Source organism: Rhamphochromis longiceps, linkage group LG6 (assembly GCF_057381845.1).
Source record: "Rhamphochromis longiceps isolate RC_006_pf linkage group LG6, R_longiceps_female_GT1.1, whole genome shotgun sequence".
NCBI classification, from domain to species: domain Eukaryota; kingdom Metazoa; phylum Chordata; class Actinopteri; order Cichliformes; family Cichlidae; genus Rhamphochromis; species Rhamphochromis longiceps.
In genome coordinates this window covers 11,874,800-11,896,624 of record NC_140562.1, presented here as the reverse complement: position 1 = coordinate 11,896,624, position 21,825 = coordinate 11,874,800, and the positions used below count along the sequence as shown (strand labels likewise).

The 21,825-nt window shown below is 40.2% G+C and overlaps 1 protein-coding gene across 1 annotated transcript in view; it reads left to right on the top strand.

Annotated features, from left to right (window-relative positions):
• LOC146667543 (voltage-dependent T-type calcium channel subunit alpha-1I-like) overlaps window positions 1–21,825 on the top strand; it is a 169,517-nt gene that overhangs the window by 71,586 nt on the left and 76,106 nt on the right. Inside the window, exons 8-14 of the mRNA XM_085408336.1 lie at window positions 29–429; window positions 10,860–11,011; window positions 13,125–13,310; window positions 14,451–14,568; window positions 15,520–15,675; window positions 18,915–19,002; window positions 21,551–21,717. Coding sequence (XP_085264462.1) covers window positions 29–429; window positions 10,860–11,011; window positions 13,125–13,310; window positions 14,451–14,568; window positions 15,520–15,675; window positions 18,915–19,002; window positions 21,551–21,717 — 1,268 coding nt within the window. The remainder of the gene's footprint in view (window positions 1–28; window positions 430–10,859; window positions 11,012–13,124; window positions 13,311–14,450; window positions 14,569–15,519; window positions 15,676–18,914; window positions 19,003–21,550; window positions 21,718–21,825) is intronic.

Below are 21,825 nucleotides of genomic sequence, written 5' to 3'. Positions count from 1 at the left end.
TTAATCTCTCCATCTTGCATTTTGTAAGGCCCGCCATGTCCCCATCACAACAAACTAGGCCATGCCTCATCCGCTGAGCCTGTGGCCCTCACTGCTGCCTCCGCCACAGACGGCTGCCCTCAGTGTGCGGCAGCGCTGGCGCTCTCTGACGGGGTGGGACCAGTTCGAAATGCAGCGAGTGACGAAACAGAAGAGGGAACTGTGGAGGAATCAGACAGGGATGGTGTACAGTCCAGTACTAAAGGGAAGGACAAACAAGGCCATGAAGGTGCAGAGTCTTGTTGTAGTCCGAAGAAGGGATGCAAGGAGCTGTGGTACGAGATCAGGATGAAACTGTGGGGCATCGTGGAGAGCAAGTATTTTAACCGAGGCATCATGATCGCCATTTTGATCAACACCATCAGCATGGGCATTGAGCACCACGAGCAGGTACAGCTGGCTTTTTACATTTGTTCATGTTCCCCTCATTTATTTCATTATTTAGGAAATCTTTCATTGTTTAATTAAATATTTAAATATCTTAATTATCTCTCTCAGTCTTTCATATATTTGAGGGTTATGCACTAGAGTGCAAAAGTTGTCAGACAGTACTCGTTTCTTCATGTTTCTTTATACTATGTTCCCATTTCTTTATTATTAGTTTCAGCTAAAGATAACACAGTTTTACAGGCATGAAGTATAACTTTTGCACCAACAGCGTGATTTCCAAACAGTTATTAGTTGCAAACTTGACATATCTCAGCACAGTGTGTCCTTTTTAAAGAATTCAGGAAACTGGACATGGAGACGACAAAAGTTGACAGGACTACAAATCTATCGACAGCAGATGAACAGTATCTGAAAGTCACGGCCTTAAGAAATAGGGAAAAAAATCAGCACTGACACAGGACCTGAGAGATGCCCTTCAGGTGGTCCATCTATTGTTCGCTGATGCCTCATCATATAGTCTCAGGTGGAAAGGTGACAAGGAGCCATTTTCAAGGAATGGAAACAGGAAGAAAAGATGGAAGTGTGTTGTGTGTCTGTATAGGTTTTCAGTCATCCAGGTAATGGCGGTCTTTATGTTTGCATGAGTCTTTAAAAAAGGCGTGGGTGATTACCTTCACCCTGTGTGACTCACATGATCAGTAGTGGGTCAACAATCCTCAGGACACTTTCCAAATGAGACAGCCCGCACTAGGGGTTAAATACTGCTCTCGAGGGTTCTGATAAAGTTTCATAGATGAGAGCTGAAGCGTTTTTGCAAATATAAAAAAGCCTTTAACACTGAGGTATGACAAATTACACAAGAGCAATGGGTCTTATGAAGTGATGAATCTATGTTTGATTCAAATTGTCATCAGCATTGTTCGCATCAGTGGGTCGGGAGAGACGTACAACACATACTTGCACATACTTCCCATTTTCCTATTAAAATGTAAAGATATAATGGTGACTCAAGACTTTTGCACAGTACTGTATATAGATTTTTTGTTGTCTATCAGCACGGACACTTACATACTGTCAGCAAACAATTCAACAAAAATAACTTTACAATCATTTATAACTTGGACAATTTTTGATGACTTCTAGAATTGCACAACAAAGTTATTTGTTAACATTTAAACTGTTGTGTACGTATCATTTGACTGTTACGTTAGATGCTGTTAAGACATTGGATGCATGTGCTGCAGATTTTCTCTGTAATAGTTGTTATAGAAAGTAAAGACAGCCCTGTTGGCTCCTTTGGAGATTACAAAGTTGCTTCTACCTCGTTCCTGTCATTGCCCTGCATGTCCACACTCCTGCAGTGTAAAGCTCTTCCCCCATTCGTACAGGTGTTGGCTTAATTTCGTCTTTATAGTGTGCTCCCCCAGTTTATGCAACAGATTGCATCTAGGATCATGACATCATATTATACAAGCGTGAACTTTCGTTTGGATCGCACTGATTAAATTCTCTCCAAGCAATGAAAATAAGGCACTTCCTGTTCTTTTTCAACTTTCACTGATTTTTCTTCTTTTCTTCTTCTTTCCTCTCTTTTTCTGATGCTCGGCTTTGTGAACTCTTTTTTTTCCCCCTATCAATATTTCTTGCTTTCGCTATACCATCGCCCACTCACGCCTGCCACCGCCGCAGTGGTGGGTCGTCTCTCATCTCAGGGGCTGCTAAAAATAGAGGCAGAACGAGAGAGGCAGAGAGAGAGAGTCTTTGCTGCTTCAATGGTGAGGAAATAGTGAGCTGAAATGTCTGTGGTTCCACTGCCTGTTTAGCAAACTGAAGTCATGCCTCCCTCTGTTTGAACAGTGAGTATCAGAGGCTTGATCTGCCTCATCACTGTGATTTTCCACCTGTAGAGAAGGGAGGTGCTTACACCTGTCCAAGGTTTTGTTGTTGCTCGGGGTGGTTTTTCCTTCTTTTTTTTTTTTATATCTGGCAGCCACTACGGCAGGAGACCAGACGTTATTCGGACAGTGTAATGTCCAAATGTCATCCTTTGATGCTATCAGTTCTGTAAATATGTGTTGTATAGGCTGTTTATAAATTCTATCAGAACATTCTAGAAATTCACAGACAGTTACTGAGAATGGAGAGGGAGAAAAAATGAGAATTAAGAACTAACAAAAGGGTATATTTCTAATAAAAAGGCTAAACAGGGGACCATAAATGGGGTGGTTGCTATCATATAGACCATGTGAGAAGATGTGTTTGCCAGGATGACGTCTTCATTCAGGCATCCTTGTTGATGAATTTTTGATTTTTCATTTCCGTTGTATTTATATAGCCCTTTAAATCACAACAGTCAGCTCAAGGCTGTTTATATTGTAGTGTAAAGACCCAACAATCACATCACCCCTTATGAGCAAGCACGTGGAGACAGTAGGAAGGAAAAACTCCCTTCTAACAGGAAGAAACCTCCAGCAAAACCAGGCTCAGGTTGGGGCAGGCATTTGCCATGACCGGTTGGGGGTGAGGAAAAGAAAACAGAAGGTTGGATCTTTTTCCAAAGTTGACATGCAATCTATTTTAGTGCCAGTCCTCCATCAGCTCGTGGCATGTTGTCCTCTTTGTCTCTTGCACCACCTTTAAATCTCCTCATCTTTAGTTCTTTTGGCCTCAGATAGCAATGTTTAATACCCAAGCTCAGCGAGGAACAGAATTTTCAGCTGTTTTGGCCAGCTGTCATCACTGAGGTTTGTGCTGTGGAAAGCCTCTCAACAGAGCAGATTTGAATCTTTTTGCTGGCAGCTTTTCTTGATCATCCTTAGTATGTGGTCTTGAGGACCTGGTAGTAAAACTGACAGGTTGTGCCTCTCGCTTCTAATCACTGTTAGTTCATGTGGACACCCTGTTCCTTTCATGATGGCCAGGATCCTGTCATCTTCCAGCTGCAAATTCAACCTTCCTCCTCTTTTGTCCCAGAGAACAAAGTAAAAGGCCTTTATCTACATAACGACGTATATATAGTAATTAGAATAGCGAGTCACTGCCCGGATTTGGCACTTGCAGATGGTTCAGCCCTTTTACTCTCTTTCTTGTGGGCCAGGATTTGGGATGGAAGATGCCAGAGAAGGAAGCAGTGAGATAACCTCTGTGGCCCATCTCAGCTGAAACTCCATTATTTGTTCCCTTTGTGCAGTAGGAGGCTAACTTCACGCTGGGACACTCCACTGGAGTAAAGTGGTGAATCGGGCATCCATTCCAGAAAGTGTTTGTTTGAAAGTGCCGAGCTCACTTTCTTGTTTTGCGTCAGGTAGAAAACCTGCAGCTTTTCTTGCGTGTGACTGTTTTGGACTGACAGAGAATTAACTGAGGAACTGATAAAAAAAAAAAACTCTGAGTGGGTTCCTTGTCTTTAGTTTTGTGAATGAACTCAAGCAACGGCATTGAACTGAGATCATGGACTATTTGTGCGCTGAATTTACTAGTTGATGGTATTTTATATTGTTTTTGTGTTTGGGTGTTTTGAATATATTTCTGTGTGTGTGTATTATAAATTGCATTAGGTTTGTTTTCAATCAGTGTCCAGGGTGTTCGGTCTTAAATGTGCAAACACTCTTTGTGTACTTTGCATTTAAGATAAATCGGCCTTACATGTCAGGGAAACCTGGCCAGCACCCCAGAAGAAGACTACCTTGTTGAGCGTCCTTGGCTAAGCAAACCATCACAATACCACTGCCAAATCTTTTGCCCACCAGTGTACGCACCCAATAATGTCAGTCCATCTACTTTTTTAGCCAGTTAATATCCACCGCTGAGCTTGATGAACGGCCCAAGTGAGATAACATATCAGAGAATAATAACTGCTATTTGAGAATTAATGATGCATCAGCATGACAGACGGGGGATGATGAGGGAGGGGGGTGCATAGCACTGCTATATGATATATGTTATTGAAATTGTTATTAATTATTTAAGGTTGCCATACCCAAAGACAACACAAGGTCCTGGATCAGTGATAGGCCCCATATGTCAGTCTGAAAAACTTACTCACATTTCTGACCAGCTTGGTAACTAGAAGAGCTTATTGTAGCCAGTAATGTTATATTTAGCTCCAGCCCGGTAAACAAGAATAATACTAGAATACTAGAATAATAAATAAGTTACTTTGTCCATGCCATCTCTGCAGATTTCACTCAAATTTATCCTTTTTTTCAACAAACCTGAAATTTTAAATCCTGTTTACACATGGGCTAAATGCAATTCCAATTGCAGTTCCACAATTGATGATTTATCAAGTCAGACTGCTGCAGGGTGTCCTCCAACGTCTGTCTGTAGCAGATGTGGGTGAGGTCAAGCTTGCAGAGAATGCATGCCGGTATTCTTAGTAAAGGGAATTATTAATGAATCACCCTCCATGCAATGCAGAAAAGATAAATACATTGAAAAAGACAAACCAAAAAAGCATATTTAATAAATTGAATAAATCATGTTTTCAAGGACCCTGTGTCTTATTAAGAGGAGACGAGCTCCTTCTGGCTCCCCTGTAGTTCGCACCCTGCAGAAATGGCATTCCTGATCCCTGAGAATGCAAACACTGCTACTCCGGCATCATCAGATTGGATCCTTTCTGTTTGCCTTTAATTCTAACATTCGGGCAAAGACAGACAATCATAGAGCAGCGCTGTTTGATCTCTGTCCGTAAACTTCTTAATTATTAAATAAAGTAATTACCAAGAGAAAACACATGTTGTTATTTTGAGATAACGAGACAAATGAAAGATCATTGTGGATGTTTTTAGCTTCTCTACTTTAGTTCATGAAAGTGGGCCTGAGAATAGATGCGGCCTTAATAATACAGTACATAATAATACAGAGCATTTGGAAAGTGTTCACAGAGTTTCAGTTGTTCTACATTTTTCCATGTTGCAACCAATGTTCCCTCAAATTGTTCATGTGTCTGAGCAAACACACAAACTCCCTGAGCGGTCCCTTGGACCACTGTGAGCAACAGCAGACGTGTGCACTGTGGTCACGCCAGCATCGCTTGCATCCAAGTTACATGGTTTATTAAAAGAATCAAATTGCAGTATTTACATGTCTGTAAATGAAGTGCTTTAGCCCACGTACAATGAAAATTACAAAAATCTTGTTCATGACCTGTGTAGTATGTTAACGCTATTGAAAGTCTAAATATTTAATTTTAATTATGGCAAAACATGAACTGCCAACCAAACCAAACCAGCTATAAACTCCAATTTTGAAAGCACACTTCACACTTTTACTTTAAAGCTCTGACTTGTATTATGAGTGTGAGCCAGAGTGTGAAGCTCCTGGTGTGCACTGCCTGAGAGGGTCGTACTGAGGTCTGGGAGAGAGTCCTGTAAAGGTCCTCCGTTCTGGTGCAAGGCTGCTCTGGAAGAAATGAGACATGTACACCTTTTAGAGATAACATTTTGTCATGATAAAATTAAAACTTTCCCATTTTGCACAAGGACATGTGTGCTGTAGCAAAAGCATGTGGTTCTGTGAAAATTCCATTAACTCTGTAAAATATTTAATTACACAGTAAAATTTCTGCTACTCATAGCAATAGCATTTAATGATTATTGACCATTATAGATGAAAATTCTTATAAATGACACTAGAATAAGCATAAAACTGATTAAGAACTTAAATTTCACCTAAATGTTTCCGTCTGTCCTTCTCACATCTCCAGTGGTTGTACATGTTGTCATTAGCGTGTATTCACTCCTCATCAGCCACACTGTTTTGCTAGCTAAAACACCAGCCGGAACTGCTGGCTGACTTCTGGCATGGTAAGTGGTACTTCATCCAGATATGGGTCAGGCCTGGCGTAGATGGCACTGTTTATGTGATGGTATGCCACATCTGGCCCGATTCTGGTTTGGTGTATGTGGCCCAGGCTCATAGAAAACAGGTCTGGCCCAGATCCAGCATCAAGCTGGCACTTCTGACTGACTGGTGTCATGGCAGGGTGTATATCAACCAGCTGTGGGCCAGATCTGGCAATGATGGCACTATTTATGTTCTTATTTTCCTATTTTAGTTAGAAGATCCAAATGTCATGTTGCAATACTATACTGCTATGCTAGCCAACGTTTCAGATGCAGGTTTGACAGGTTTGTGAGTTTACACTTTATCCAAAACCTAGTGAGGGTTTACTCACGTTTACCACCGGGTGGTTGTAGCTCAGGAGGTACAACAGGTCGCCTACTGAAGGTTAGTGGTTTGATCCCTGGCTCCTCCAGTCTGCATGTCAAGAGTGTGAATGTGTGTGAATGTAGTTAGGAAGCACTCAGTGTAGAGAACGTGTGTGATTGGGTGAATGTGGCATGTTGTATAGAGCATTTTGAGTAATCCGCGAGAGGCGAGGAGAGGAGAGTAATCCTGGTGCCTCTGTCAGTGCGCCCCAGGGTGGCTGTGGCTACAGTGTAGCTTGCCATCACCGGTGTGTGAGTGTGTGAGTGTGTGTGTGTGTGTGTGTGAATGGGTGGATGACTGGATGTGTAAAAGCACTTTGGGGTCCTTAGGGACTAGTAATGCACTATACAAATACAGGCCATTTTAGAAAAGCGCTATACACAGCAAAATCTCCAGTGTTAAATTAACACTAGAGAGTGTCGTGGGCGACCGTGGCTCAGGGGGTTGGGAATCGCATCTGTAACCGGAAGGTCGCCGGTTTGATCCCTGGGCTCTCTGTCCTGGTCGTTGTGTCCCTGGGCAAGACACTTTACCCTACTTGCCTACTGGTGTTGGCCAGAGGGGCCGATGGCGCGATATGGCAGCCTCGCTTCTGTCAGTCTGCCCCAGGGCAGCTGTGGCTACAACTGTAGCTTGCCTCCATCAGTGTGTGAGAGTGAATGAATAGTGGTATTGTAAAGCGCTTTGGGTGCCTTGAAAAGCGCTATATAAATCCAATCCATTAATATATGGGTCCACACCTCTGAGTGTTAAATACAACACTGTTGAGTGTTAAATTAACACTTTTGACAGTGTTATATGTTTAAAAGTAACCTAGTCAGTTTTGAAGATTAACAATGGCTAACACTGAGCAGTGCTGATTTTCTAACACTGGAAAATAACTCAAAATGTTAGAAATATTCCAGTGTTAGAAAATCAGCACTGCTCAGTGTTAGCCATTGTTAATCTTCAAAACTGACTAGGTTACTTTTAAACATATAACACCAGAGATGGGCAGTAACGCGTTACAAGTAACGCGTTACTGTAATCTGATTACTTTTTAAAAGTAACTAGTAAAGTAAGGGATTACTATTGCAAAAACGGTAATTAGATTACCGTTACTTTCCCGTAGGAACGCTGCGTTACTGCGTTACTAAAACCGTGATTTTTTGCGAGAATGTCTCACGACAGTGACGTAAGCGAGTGCGCCGTTAGTGACAACAGCTGTGTGCAGATCAACAATGGATCACATATCGATTGTGGGAGAGAGTATGAGCGTGCAGCGTTTAAAGCGTGGAAGTACTGACCTTACTTTGAGTTTGATTCCATAAAAAGTGACAAAAACATTAGCGTCCATTGTGCGTGGGAAGAAAACTTCTTTTTACAGCGAAAAAAACCCCTAAACTTCCGAGCAAGCACCGAGTGCGCAACGACGTAATGGGAAACTCACAGAGAAACTCGCGGATTCTTCAACTGACCACGGCACACCTGCACCAGGGTAAACCTCCGCCTACCGCAGTCCTGCTTTACAGGTGAAAATAGAGCAACAGGACCGCTGAGTCTTTGACTTTATTTATTTTCTGCTGTGTTTTACTTGCATCTATTTGAAAGACTGAGTGTAAACACACAAAAAAAAATATTTTATGTGCTGGAATGTGCAGAAAATAGCTTTAAATGTTAAACTAATTTATTCAAGTCAGAGAATGTTGCATATAATTAAATTTTTGCTTGATGCATAAAGTTAAAAGATTAAAACTGATAAAACAAGTTAAAAAAAGAGACTTTTCCATTTGATTACATTTTGTATGATGGATTATGTAGAAAAAGTAGAATTGGGCTGAAAGATCTATCGCTTTATCACCTACTCAGGTTGTAAATCGTGTTTTTAAAAAGTAACTAAGTAACTAAGTAATTAATTACTTTTGAAAATAAGTAATCAGTAAAGTAACGGGATTACTCTTTTGGGGAAGTAATCAGTAATTAGTTACTGATTACTTTTTTCAAGTAACTTGACCAACACTGTATAACACATCAAACAGCCATCCTTTTTTGCGGTGTGTGGGCCATATGTAAGCACTTTCTGTGTCGCTATGTGGAAATGTGCTGTTTACTGGGGAGTGACTTCTGGCCACTGTACCATACAAGACTTAAGATTGTTGTCCAGTTGGATATTTTGAGATCAACTCACTGGATGGTGAACTCTAGGAAAAGTCTGAGGGCTTCCAAATTTCTCCTATTCACAGATGATGGAGACCACTGTGCTCGTTGATTCATATCATTGATTCTCTGATCTCTGAAGTTCAGTCGTTCTCAGTTAAGATCTCAGATCAGAGTACTTCTTCAGATGTTATTTATGCAGAATTGACCAGCTCATTTCAACAAGAAGAACCCACTAAGTGCTGGACAAATTAGATTAGGATGGCACACACAGACCTAAAGACGATGAGAGTCAGCAGCACCATCTGACAAAGCTAATTGCGTATAAGCATCCAATTTATGTGCGTCTCTCTTTTTAAGCCAAAATCAGAAAGAAGTTCAATGGGCTACAAGAATTTGCGATGCACTGAGTTATTGCATGACCTCATTTAGTTGAAGATTCAAGGTCAAGTTTGATTTCCTCCAACAGTGTGCCAAGGACAAGTGCTTTGGCATTTTGCCATTTCAAATAAATTGGCTCAAATGGTGAAAATTTCCTTTCTTTTTACCCTGTTGCACCTGTTTGCTGCATTATTCGCTAAGAAAGTTACTACTACGAACCCTGGTCTAACTGCAGTGTATGATTGATTCGAACACCTTTCCTTGACAAATTTAGACTTGACTGCCTGATTACAGGTATTTTTAGAGCCCAAACTACTAGTTCACAAGTGAATTCTGCTTACTTTTCTAAGTCAACCTGGAAGTCCTCAGTATGATAGAAAATCCCTGCTTTTCTAATTTGATTCCATGTATCAGCTAACAAAAAAACTCAAGTCTTTAGATCTGTTTCCAGGTCTGCAGTAATGAGACAGCAGTAATGGATCTCCAGGGACTGCCAGCACTGTTTGGCTGGTCTGGACACTGATGGGCATACATCATTAGCCCATGTTTTCACACTGCAAACAGTCATTAGGCGTGACAAACACACACAGTATATAGGGGTAACAAAAAGCTGCACACATGCGCACAGACATGTAAATATGATAAACACAGTGCTCATTGATTCTGGGATGTTGAAATGTCATTGCTGAAGTTGCAGAGGAGCTCTGTGGAATAGAGATGTGCTGGAAATCACGAGTGTGCCAGATTTAGTGCTTTGTATGTGTGTCTGCGTGTATATATATGGCTGTTCTTCATCGTATTGAGCAAATCTATACAAAAAGCCAGAAAGAGAGAGATGTGTTCAAATGAAACAGAACAACATTAGACGACAAGAATATATATATATATATGTATGTATAGATACATAGATAGATATGTTGCAACGGCATATGGAGGATTGAAAATGAAATAAATAAAACAACAAAAAAGAAATAACCAAATGATTGTGCTAGTGTGTTAATAAGTTGACTTATTATGATTAATTATGGCTAGTGCAATTACTATGATGGTAAACTGACAACTGAAGACCAAAAAGATACTGTATATGAAATCTGAGCTCTTAAAGACATTTTTTGGATATAAATGTGGTCTTTCAGCAGTCTTCAGGGTGGACTGAGTAAATTCTGTTTCTTTAATTAATATCTGCAAAATGTATTGATGAGCTTTATAATTGGTTTAACTATTGCCTGCTGCTGTTTGGGATTGGTGCAGACAGCAGATTACAGACTATTTGAACATGCCGACGATATTTTACTGATTGTCAAACAAACTGAGACCTTCAGAAGACAGATCTTTATTATCTTTAAACTTTTAAATTAAGCATAATCACACTTTCTTTTTAGCTAGTAACTAGAAGCTTGACTGTTTTGAATGTCTCTGCCTATCATCCTTATACACAGGGGTGCACATAAGTGGTCCGCAGGTGCGCATTCACTGTCAAAATAATAGACGCGCACCAGATAAGAAGTTGCAGCATATAAAAGGCAAAAACAGTGCCTTTTATATGTACGCGAACGCACGTTGCTACTTCTTATCTGGTGCGCGTCTTTTATTTTGACAGCGAATGCGCACCTGCGGACCACTTATGTGCACCCCTGCTTATATACCTCTCTTTCATTTCTAATTTCTCTTACTTTTATTTGTCTCTATGCTAACAGCCAGAGGAGCTCACCAATGTTCTGGAGATCTGCAACATCGTCTTTACAAGCATGTTCTCCTTGGAGATGATCCTCAAGCTCACAGCTTTTGGCTCTTTCAACTACCTGAGAAACCCTTACAACGTCTTTGATGGAATCATTGTCATCATAAGGTACTAAAACACTGATTGCAGTTGTTACGTACAGCTTTTAAAGGTTACCCTTATGTGTGGACAGCCATAGATATGTCAGAGCTAAAGGTAATTTTAGAGTTTGAATGTCCTCAATAGCACAAGAAGACGGAAGTAGGCTTTGGAGAGTAAAAAAAACAGTTTCTAATATAGTAACTGATGTAATTTAGATATCGGCTTTTTTTTCATTTGCCAGACGATTCTGGAAAGAGAGCCTGCAGTTTAATTATTCATACTTTGTCAAATTGTCATGTGCTTTCTATCTTGTTCAAATGTACCACCTGTATGGATTTAGATGCCAAAGCGTCAGAAAGCAGCAAACAGATTTTGTCTTTTGTTTTGTGTGCCTGGAAGCTTCAGGTGAGTGGCAATGCCTTTGATCTGCTGGTGTTTTTTCCCCCCAATTCATCTGGTTAGGCGCCTTTGTGTGTGATCCCCATTATAACCCCGAGATCAAATACACATCAAAGCAACTAAAACTGAACAAGATCAAATGTGCAACCCATCACAGAAGATACATGGTGATTGAACATATCTGCATCTGTCTTCTTATCTCTTGCCCCGCTACCCATTTCCATCTCTTTTTCTATCTGAACGTCCTCAGCTATTTATACTGAGCTGCTATGCAAGGGTCCCTATTCGGTCTTTGTCAATTCAAAGCCAACGCTATTTTGATGTGCTGAGTGAGGCCTTTGAAAGCTACCAACCCGAGGAGACGTGTTTCTTTAAAGGCATATTTGAGAACAGCTCTCTGTTCACGTTAAATATCCGTCAGAATGAGAAAGAAAATAGACAGCAAAACTTCAGCCATCACGTTTTGTGAACTCATGTACAAATAAAAGCATTTAGAGCTTCACTTGCAATCTCAAGAACCCTGGTAACCTGCTAGTGGACAAATGAATTACTTGAAGATTAAAAAGTGACCACAAATTTAACATGGATCAGTTACTACACTTACTTGAGTTGATGGGAAAAGAAATGAGAAATTAGAATCAGTACTGATTCCCTTAAAGGTTAGGGACTTGAAGGTGTATAATAATGAAAATGAACACTTTTGGCCTTGTGCTGCAGCAATAATTATCTGCAATATTGCTTGAAAATGATCTTGAGCAATATTTCTCCAGTCTTTCAGAAGGTCTTCCAAAGTCTTCCTTCGGCCATTGGATTCAAGATTTTCAATTCATTGCATGTACAGGGTTTGCAGTTTCTCTCTCAGTCTAGTATAGAAAGAGATCATTATGAAAAGATAAAAGGGAATATAAAATAAATCAAGCCTATGTGCATTAGTGCAGTAGTGCAAATGCAATAGCAAAGATGTGTTGTGTTGAGTCCTTGTGTGCGACCAGCTAAGATAAACCTCTTGAATGTGTTACAGTCCAGTGCTAGTGTGTGTTGAAAATGGACGCTTTCTCATTGATTTTCAATGCAGTCCTTGTACTTGACTATTTTCAGAGGAATTTTGTTAAGGCACTTAACATTGACCTTTGAATCATGCTTTAAAATAAGGCACCTAATGCAAGTGATGAACCAGTGCTGTGTGTGCACACGATGGACTACAGAGCGAAGAAGCAGTTAGAAGTTGTTTTCTTAGGCATAAAATATGTTCACATTTAGTTCCCATGAGCCAAAATGTTTCAGCCAGTTTTTTCTACTCTTGGCTGTGTGTGATGTCAGTGAGAGTGGATATTCATCATATGGTCATCTCAGGCAGGGCAGGTGTAGTTGCAGTTATAGCCACTGTTGAAACGTGTTTGCAAGAAATGAGCAAAATACAAAACAAAACAATTATTCTTCGTCCTCATAGACTCGCAGTAAAACATAAGTCTTATTAAAAATATTAATATTAAATATTAAAACAAAAGATTTGTTTATTTATATAATTAATTGAGGAAAATATGCTCTGTATGAACTGAATGTATCATGAAATTTAAACTTTTTATTGTAGTTATGTAATACAACCAAAATGTAAATGTTATTGTAGTTACGTGTAAAAGGGCATTTTTTCATTTATGCTTTATGTACATATGTAAGTGTTTTTTCTGTACATGCTATGTTAAAATGGACATTTAGCAGCATTTTGTGCTTCACCCCTCAGTGTGTGTGAGATTATCGGCCAGTCGGACGGTGGTTTGTCTGTTTTGAGGACCTTCAGGCTGCTGAGGGTGCTGAAACTGGTGAGGTTCATGCCAGCTCTCAGGAGACAGCTGGTGGTCCTGATGAAGACCATGGACAACGTGGCCACCTTCTGCATGTTACTAATGCTCTTCATCTTCATCTTTAGGTAAGGTGTACACACTGTGTGATCATAATAAAAGAAGAAGAATGTAAACGGCTCGTTTGATCCGTTTCTTTCAGCTGTGTTTTTAGTTGGTGTCAGGAACAGTACTGTGAGTCAGATCTCTGTTTCACCCTCTACTTTCATGGTGTGGCACGTATTGGCTTTAGATCTGCACAGCTGCTTACCAGCAACCATTGTAGCACAGACGGTCACAACATTCCACAGCAGCTATTAACCCTGGGTACAAAATAACAAGCAGACCCTTGATGATCTGGTTAGATTTTAACAAGCATACACTTAAGTGAGTAGAGCAACAAGGGCACATTTGTGATGCTCAAGCACTGCCACAGAACTGCTTTGAGAGTTAATAGGTCCTTTAGTGGGTGTTCAGTGTACACAGTATTTGTTGTCTTTATTTATATACTGTTTTCAGATTTGCATGCCACTCACATCCCTGTAATTTTCTTTTGTAATGTCTGAGGAAAATGACCCTGAGATCTCAGTGTGCTTTAAAAAAAATCCTCTGTGTGTCTGTTCAGACTCATACACAGGGTTAATGTAAAAGGAAGTCATTGTTAAATTAGATGTTATTTTACATACAGTGTTAAAAAAAAAGTAATTAGACAACTTCATTTTTCCATCGGTTAGATTTTTAACAGCTAAATTTAAAACTTTTCTCTGTAACGCCACATTTAATACCCATAATGGCAACGTGAATGCTTTTTTTCTTCAGAAATGTTACTAAATGAAACGTTTGAGACTGTTGGTGAATGTTTAGTTTGGTTCTTTACATTTTAAATGGTCGCTGGAGCGGATTAAATCTCATGTAGCCGTTCCCCAGCGTCCAACAGCACTCAGGCATTTACAGCCATCTAATTTATTTCAGCTCGGAAAGTCACACAGTACAAAACAAATGATGACACTTAAAAATAAATAAATAAATAAATAAAACTGAATTTACACAGTTAGGAACCTTTAGGGTACAGATACAGCTTAATTATCCAAAGCGTCTTCGTGTGTGATTCTATAAAAGATGATTGTATTTGTATCATGCTTAAATGGATTTAACAAAGATCTGAATTTAATTATTAGTCAGGTATATCAGATGACCGAGTGTATGTTGTGTGGTATATTGTATTGCAGTATCCTTGGGATGCACATTTTTGGATGCAAATTCAGTCTTAAGACGGAGACCGGAGACACAGTACCAGACAGGAAGAACTTTGATTCCTTGCTGTGGGCCATTGTCACCGTTTTTCAGGTATTCAACATATCATAGCTTTGATTTATATGAGCACAACATGCCTCAAACTACAGGCATGCCTCAAACCTGACCCTGTCAGGTTAATTGTTAACCTGACAGGGTCAGGTTAACAATTACATGCCATCACTTTGTGATAATTCATCAGTTAACTGTGATAATCACATTGAAACAGTCACATCAACGTTTTAAATTCAGAGTACAGCCAGAACCTGATATGTTTAAAACAGAAACTCTGAAATGTTTCTACAAATAGTGACGTAGTTGCTGCCGGGAAGGAGTTTCTTGCTGTTGGCAAAGTTAGCAACCAGTTGAGTTGACTCCGTCAAAGAGATGCAGTGGTGACTGACTAAAATTGGTTGCAAACGGGGATCCAGTGCAGTCACCTTGCAACCCAAAGTGGTCACCCATAGCTTAACCCTTTCATCCATGAGTTATGACAACCTGGATATTTTTATTCATCTTTAGGCATGAAAAAACCACAGGCATGATTTTTGAACTTCATTTTTTAAACATGTACTTTTCAAAGAGTTTTTTACACGTCCACTTAGGTGGACAACGCTGGCTGCCCAGTGGGTGGCAGGGTATGGAGTGACACATCAGTGTCCAATGTAGTGGTTTATGTGCAAGTATACCATCAATACTGACACAAATACAAGAAAACAGCCTTCAGTGGAATAGCTGTCCACTGTAGTGACCACTATGCGTAAGAGGGTTAAGGGTGCTGCATCCTCAACCTCTGGCCAACCAGCTGGTCACTGTAACTATTTCCAGTTGGTCAGTAAAAGTGAAAAAATTCTGTTTAACCAACCAGCCAAATTGTTTTATTGGTCACAAGGATGTTGCAGTTCTATTTTTACTCCAGCATGACTAGAGTCGTTTAGCGCTTAACAATCAGTAGGCCCTTTTTGTGTTACTAACCTCCTACGTCTGTCTATGCAAATCTCAAAGATTCTGACCCAGGAGGACTGGAACGCAGTTTTGTACAATGGTATGGCAGCGACCTCACCGCTTGCTGCTCTGTACTTTGTGGCCCTCATGACATTTGGAAACTACGTCCTCTTCAACCTGCTGGTCGCCATCCTGGTTGAAGGCTTTCAGGCGGAGGTAAGGGGCATAGGTCAACCCGATGCTGACTGCTGCCACATTTCAAACTGCACAATGTAAGCTTGTTCATCTTTTAATTGTTACTCATCTAAAATTATTAATCCAATTCTGTGTTCATCAGTAGTGAAATATTTCTAATTATTATTGTTGTATTGGCCTCTAACAGCCACCAGAGAAACTCAATAAATGAACATGATTATGTCTGGCAATAATTTAACTAGTTTATAAGTCCAAATTATACCACGACTCAATGGAATAATCGTATAAATTGATGGAGGAGCACTTAGCTTACAGATATTTGAAAACATCCACCAAATAAGTGCCACATCTCTAATATTGTAAAAAGCACGGCCTCGTAAGCTGTTTGGCCGCCTGTGATTTAGATACATTTCCAAACTTTGGCACTTCTCTATCTAACTTGACCCGATGCTTGCACTCCCTGCACAGTGATCTCTTGCGTGGTCCACTGATATCAGTCTGTCTGTGTCTCTCAAACTGAAGAATTTAACCTTTGGCAAAGACCTTCACAGCTAAAATAAACCGAGCTGTTGCCCTCTGTTGATTTCCATAATCACTGAATTGAGCAGATTTACATGTTTACAGCATGTCTACACAGTCAACACTTCGACTGTTTTTCAGCCATCCATCTTATGGCATTTGACAAAATGGATTAAATTCTATTTAAATCAGACTGTCTGCACAGTCCACGTAATACATGTAATGTATTGCTTTCATTTGAACACAGCTCAAAATGTATTTTTGTGCTTTAAGTCTGTTTTTTTCCGTTTTATGCATACAGCTGCAATGACTGCGTATTGAGCTGCCAAAATTCGGGTGACCTACAATCTAATGTGCCTCAAGTGCAGTATGGATATTATGCTGCATCATCTTTTATCATTCCTGTTACATAATAAACTCAGCAGAGGGGCTTTGCATGCTAGCTTCTTTACATAGATGTGTAAAACCTCATACATACAAGTTGACTGTATTATCAGTCAGGCAAGGATAGACAAACGTTACACACATAATGTTCAGAGTATTTGCTCTGTGCACTAAATATGGTGACTTCTATCAACATTAAAGCCATCACATCCATAAAAAACGTATTTCCTGCAATACTTCTTCTGAATGTCAAACTGTTATCACAGTACAAGCAGGAACTGAAATGATGTTCAGTGGGGGAATCAAATATTTGACACGCTGATAAAGAAATAAACAATCTGTATTTTTTTGGTAGGTTAATTTTAATGGAAAGACACCAAATTTCAATCAAAAATCCAGAAAATACACATTACATAAAAGTTTTACATTGATTTACACACCACTGAGTGAAATAAATCTTTGATCCAAAAGATGACTTAGCGCTTGATGGAGAAACCCTTGTTGGTAAGCAGAGGCGTATGATGTTTCTTATAGTTTTTCAAAAGATTTTTACACATCTCGGGAGAGTTTGTGTCCTTTTTGTTTTCTTGGGTGACTCTTGCAACTTGAAAATTCAGCTCCCAGATTTTCTGGGCTTCACAGATTTTCTGTAGGACTGATGTCTGGAGGCAATGCACCGACCTTAATGTTCTTCACCTTTGTTGCCTCGGTTGTATGTTTTGTGTTATCGTCATGTTGGAAGACCAATCAATGATCCATCTTCAGGATGGAAAAAAGCAGAGCAGAGGGAGGGAAGGAGGTTCTCATCCAAGACTTTATAGTACATGGCCCCATCGATTGGCCCCTCAATACGGTGAAGTTGTCCTGTATCTATACGGGCCCCAAGGCATAGTTTTCATCTCTGTGCTTGACTGTGGGGTAGGCCTTCTTTATGTCATTCTCAGCATTTTTCTTCCTCTGAAGATGGCGGGTCAAGTTTATGCCAAAGAGCTCAATCTTGCATCAAGCTCCAGGCTGAGGAAGGTTGATGGTCATTTTATATGTCTTCCATTTCTGACTAATCGTACCAGCAGCTGTCAGCTTCTCGCCAAGCTTCTTGCTGAAGGTCTTGTAGCTCACTCCAGCCTGGTGCAGCTCCACAGTTTTGTCCCCGACGTCCTTTGACAGCTCTTTGGTCTTGCCCGTGGTGGAGGAGAGGCTAAAATGGAAGAAATTGACTCTGTGGACAGCTGTGCTTTATACACATAATAAGTTGAGATCAGGGGTGTCTATAATTCATTGATTAATGATTACTTGATTGTAATACGTGTGCCACATGGACACACAGCTAAAGAGGGAGCCAGAAGTATAAATAAAACTGAATTGAATTGAATGAGAATTCTGGCTTGGTTGTAGGGGATCAAATACGTATTTCACTCAGTGACAAATGTCTAGACATTTTGTTGATATTCTGTCTCTTTTCATTAAAACCAAACTACAGTGAAAATTTAGACTGTTCATTTGTTTGTAGGTGAGCAAACTTGAGGTTTGAGAACATGAGGATCTAAATATAGTAAAAGAAATGAACAAAAATCAAGTTTAAAATCTGTTTTGTGCTGTAGAAAAAAAGTGTGATGATATATATTATAGTATTGGTCCTATGTAATAATAATTAAATACAGCAGAATTTCTGAAGCCATCCCTCTCAGTGGAAAACACTGCAAAAGTGATGCTGTCAATCTGCCCTCAGCTGTCAAACGATGTCAGATGATATCACTGGAAAATTGTAGTGTGGTTGAGTAACCCAGTTGAGTTTTCATACACAGATCAAAGCATTACCATATTCATGGCATGTAGCTATGATGTGTGAGTTGGGAGGGAAACATTGACACAAATCACGCGGCTCTTGATTGATCTTTCTGAAATGCCAAAACAAAACCCTGCCATCAGTCATTCAGTCTGTCTCTCTTCCTGCCTTTTATTCTCTCCTTTCTCTCGCTGTCGGCCTTTTCTCCTCCAGCTCGCTCCCCTTCCTCCACTCATCTGTTCTGGGTCTACAACTGCGACACACTAGGGATTATTGAGCCAATTTACTCCCTCAGTGAAGACTGTAGGGGAAATCCCATTGGTCTTAACCAAGTCTGAGAGGGCTCCTGGAGTAGTGTGTCAGTACTTTGAGGGTTTTACAGACTTACAGAGGGGCGTCGATCTAAGATTGTCTGATAGTATGTTTAAATACGTCTGATAGCTGTTGTGAGGGAGCACTGTTTTGCCCCGGAGATTAAAGGCTGGCGTATGACAAAATCTGAAAAAAAAAAGTCTGTGACAAAAATCTTTTAGACCACGAGTCCTGTCTGATAGATTTTTTTTATCTACAGGGTGATGCAAATCGTTCATATTCAGACGATGATCACTCCTCCTCCAACTTTGACGAGAGTGAAAAACGTGACTCCATCAAGTTGTCTGGTAAGAGCGACATCCAAACTTTCTGATTACACTCAGCTGCCATGTTATTAGTACCACTCAGCTAAAAAAGGCCTGAAGTAAGATCGACATGCATGAGGTCAGAATGTTTGGTTTTGTTAAAAATGTTTATTTTTAAGGATTTAACGCTAATACCTCAATTCACATACTGCATCATTTATCTCAAAATGGAACAACGTGCTCGAGAATCTGCCTGCTCATCGAATTTTAGCTCTTTGTTTTTCACTGAGGCTTATCCAAAGGGAGGTTAAATGTGCTCAACTCAAACTAAGACGGAAGCATTTGCCAAAAGCTTAAAAACTTGTAAAATTGCAGAAAATAGCCTGTAGTCAACAAAGATGAATGGGCTCTGTCTATATCCAGCCTCACAGTAAAATTGTTGAAGCAGTACAGACTTCCTCAACAGATCCAACAAACAATGCAGTTCAGAGAGGATTAAATATGAGTTCAGAGGCTGGAGGATCGCTTCTATACCATCTGAGTGGGCTAAGTTTGCACAAAAGATCTGGTCTCTGCACTGCGGTGCAGACAAAAAGGGAAGCTTGTAGACTCCGTCTTCATAGATGGGAAAAATGCAAAATTAAAAATGCAAAATTAATAAAGTATACCTCTATCCTGTCTGAATAGATGCAATCCATCACAGAGGTATACTTTGTTTGGCTTCAGCCTGTTCATATGGGTACATCAAGTTTTCTAATGCATCTGTTTCCTGTTTGTCTCTCCCTGTCTGTCCATCCATCCAACCAGTTCATATGAATCCATATAACTCTTGAAAACTCTTAAGTTTATTAATACTCGAGAATAAAATGAGTATATTTTAAAAGACAATAGGTAATTATGAAAACTAAAATATCTAATAGGAGAAAGTATAGGTATTTTATGTTCAAAGGTCACTGCAACTCTTAGTGTGAAGTCCCAAGACACAAGTACAACTGACGTGGGCCCTTATTAAATGGTAAAGGCCCAAACAGACCTATCAGAGAGCAGAAACGTCAGGAGTGGCCAAATCAACAATCTGGTGTATTCTTAAAAAAAAGGAATGCAGCAACACAAAAAGACCTCTGAGACCAAAGAGAACAGCTAAAAGTGTACGATTGCAGAATTTTTATCTTTGGTTAAAAGCACCTTAAAAACATCAAGACAAGGCAAAGACACTCATTAAAAGTTCAGTGTACCACTGTCGTAGGCTCCAATGATTCATAAATGTCACTAAAGAGGGTTTATAAAAAGACATGAGATAGTTTTCCATCACAGGGAAACAAAAGCTCCAGAGCAGTGCTAACAACGTAGCCACGTCATCAATCACTAAAGACTATTTTTGTCATGGTCCTGGGTCCTTTTGGCCCAGCCGTTTAAGTTTCCTTTGTTTGTTGTCATTTTTTGCATTATGTTAAGGATTATCTTGGTTTCCTACATTATTCTGTCCACCCCCTGGGTGTCTGCGTTTACATGGTTGTATGAGTTCTTGTGCCATCTTGTTTTCCCCAGCCTGTCATGTCTGCCTCTCTCCCTCGTGCTCCTCATGTTCTCTCTCCCTCTCCAGTGTACGTCTCTTTGTACTTCCTGTTTTACTTTGATAGTCTCCGTCTGTGTCCGTCATGTTGTGTTGCTCTTCCTCAGTCTCATTATTATCATTATTCGTGTCAGCTGTGTTCCCTGTGTGCTCCTACGGTCCTCGCAGTTCCGTGTCGCATCGTCCCTCGTGGTTGTGTGGAATTCTCTGTGTGTTTCTCGAGTGTTTAGCTAACTAGTTTTTCCCAGTTTAGTTTTGTATTGTTTGTTTCCCCTTCTGTAAATAAAGACGTTTTTGAGTTACATCCCATTTCCATGAGTCTGCTTCTGGGTCCTCTCCTGCCTGCACACAGCCATTTTCATGACAATTTTGCTTTGGGATCACAGCAGACAGGAGACCTGGCTAAATGTGCAGGTGCCAGTAGATAGCTAATCAGTAGAATTTACCACACTTGTGTTCAGACTTGGCCTTCATTTTTAACCCAGCTGTGCACCTGCAAATTGAATATGAATATGCCTCCAAAACCACCCCTATATCACCCATAACCAACTTAAGAGTGTTGACAGTATAAGGTTTCTAACTTATTTAGGACAGGGTTGGAGCACAAATTAGAGCCTATTTGTAACATCTGCTATTATCCCCAGCAGTTTATAAAGAGATCAAATTAATATTGAGCAGAACTAAGTTGAGCATGTTGGTTACAGCCGTCACAGTAATACCAGTGTCTCATGTTGCCGTTTCTTTATTATTTTGTTTTTGTTATGTGTCTCCATCCCTGGAGGTTTTCAAATGGAAATTTAGTAAATGTAAGGCACCCAGAGACAGCTTGAAAAGAAATGTGTCGGCTATGAGAAAAGAATTGCAGTCTTATGACTGAATCCCAGAAATCAACTGAAATTGGACTAAGTATATGAGAATAGCTTCTCATGTCTTAGCAGTCAGGCATTAAACTATGACTGAGGGAAGTTTGGATTGCTATCACAACACTTTTAACCCATCTGTTATTTTCCATTCTAGACCCGAGGATCTGCACCCTGACACCAAACGGCCACCTGGAGCTGGGTGCCCTTTCAGCACCCAGGGGATCCTACTCCTCGGAGAGGCGGAGCTTCACCATGGATTCTAGAAAGAGCAGCGTTATGAGCCTGGGCAAGAGCAGCCTGGAGAGACGCTCCCTCTCCCTGGTACTTTATCACACTGTCATACCACAGACGGTCGTGCACACACGTAAACACAACTTCTCAGCCTATTCTCAACAAATCATGTGTACTTTATGGTTTACGTTGCCTCCG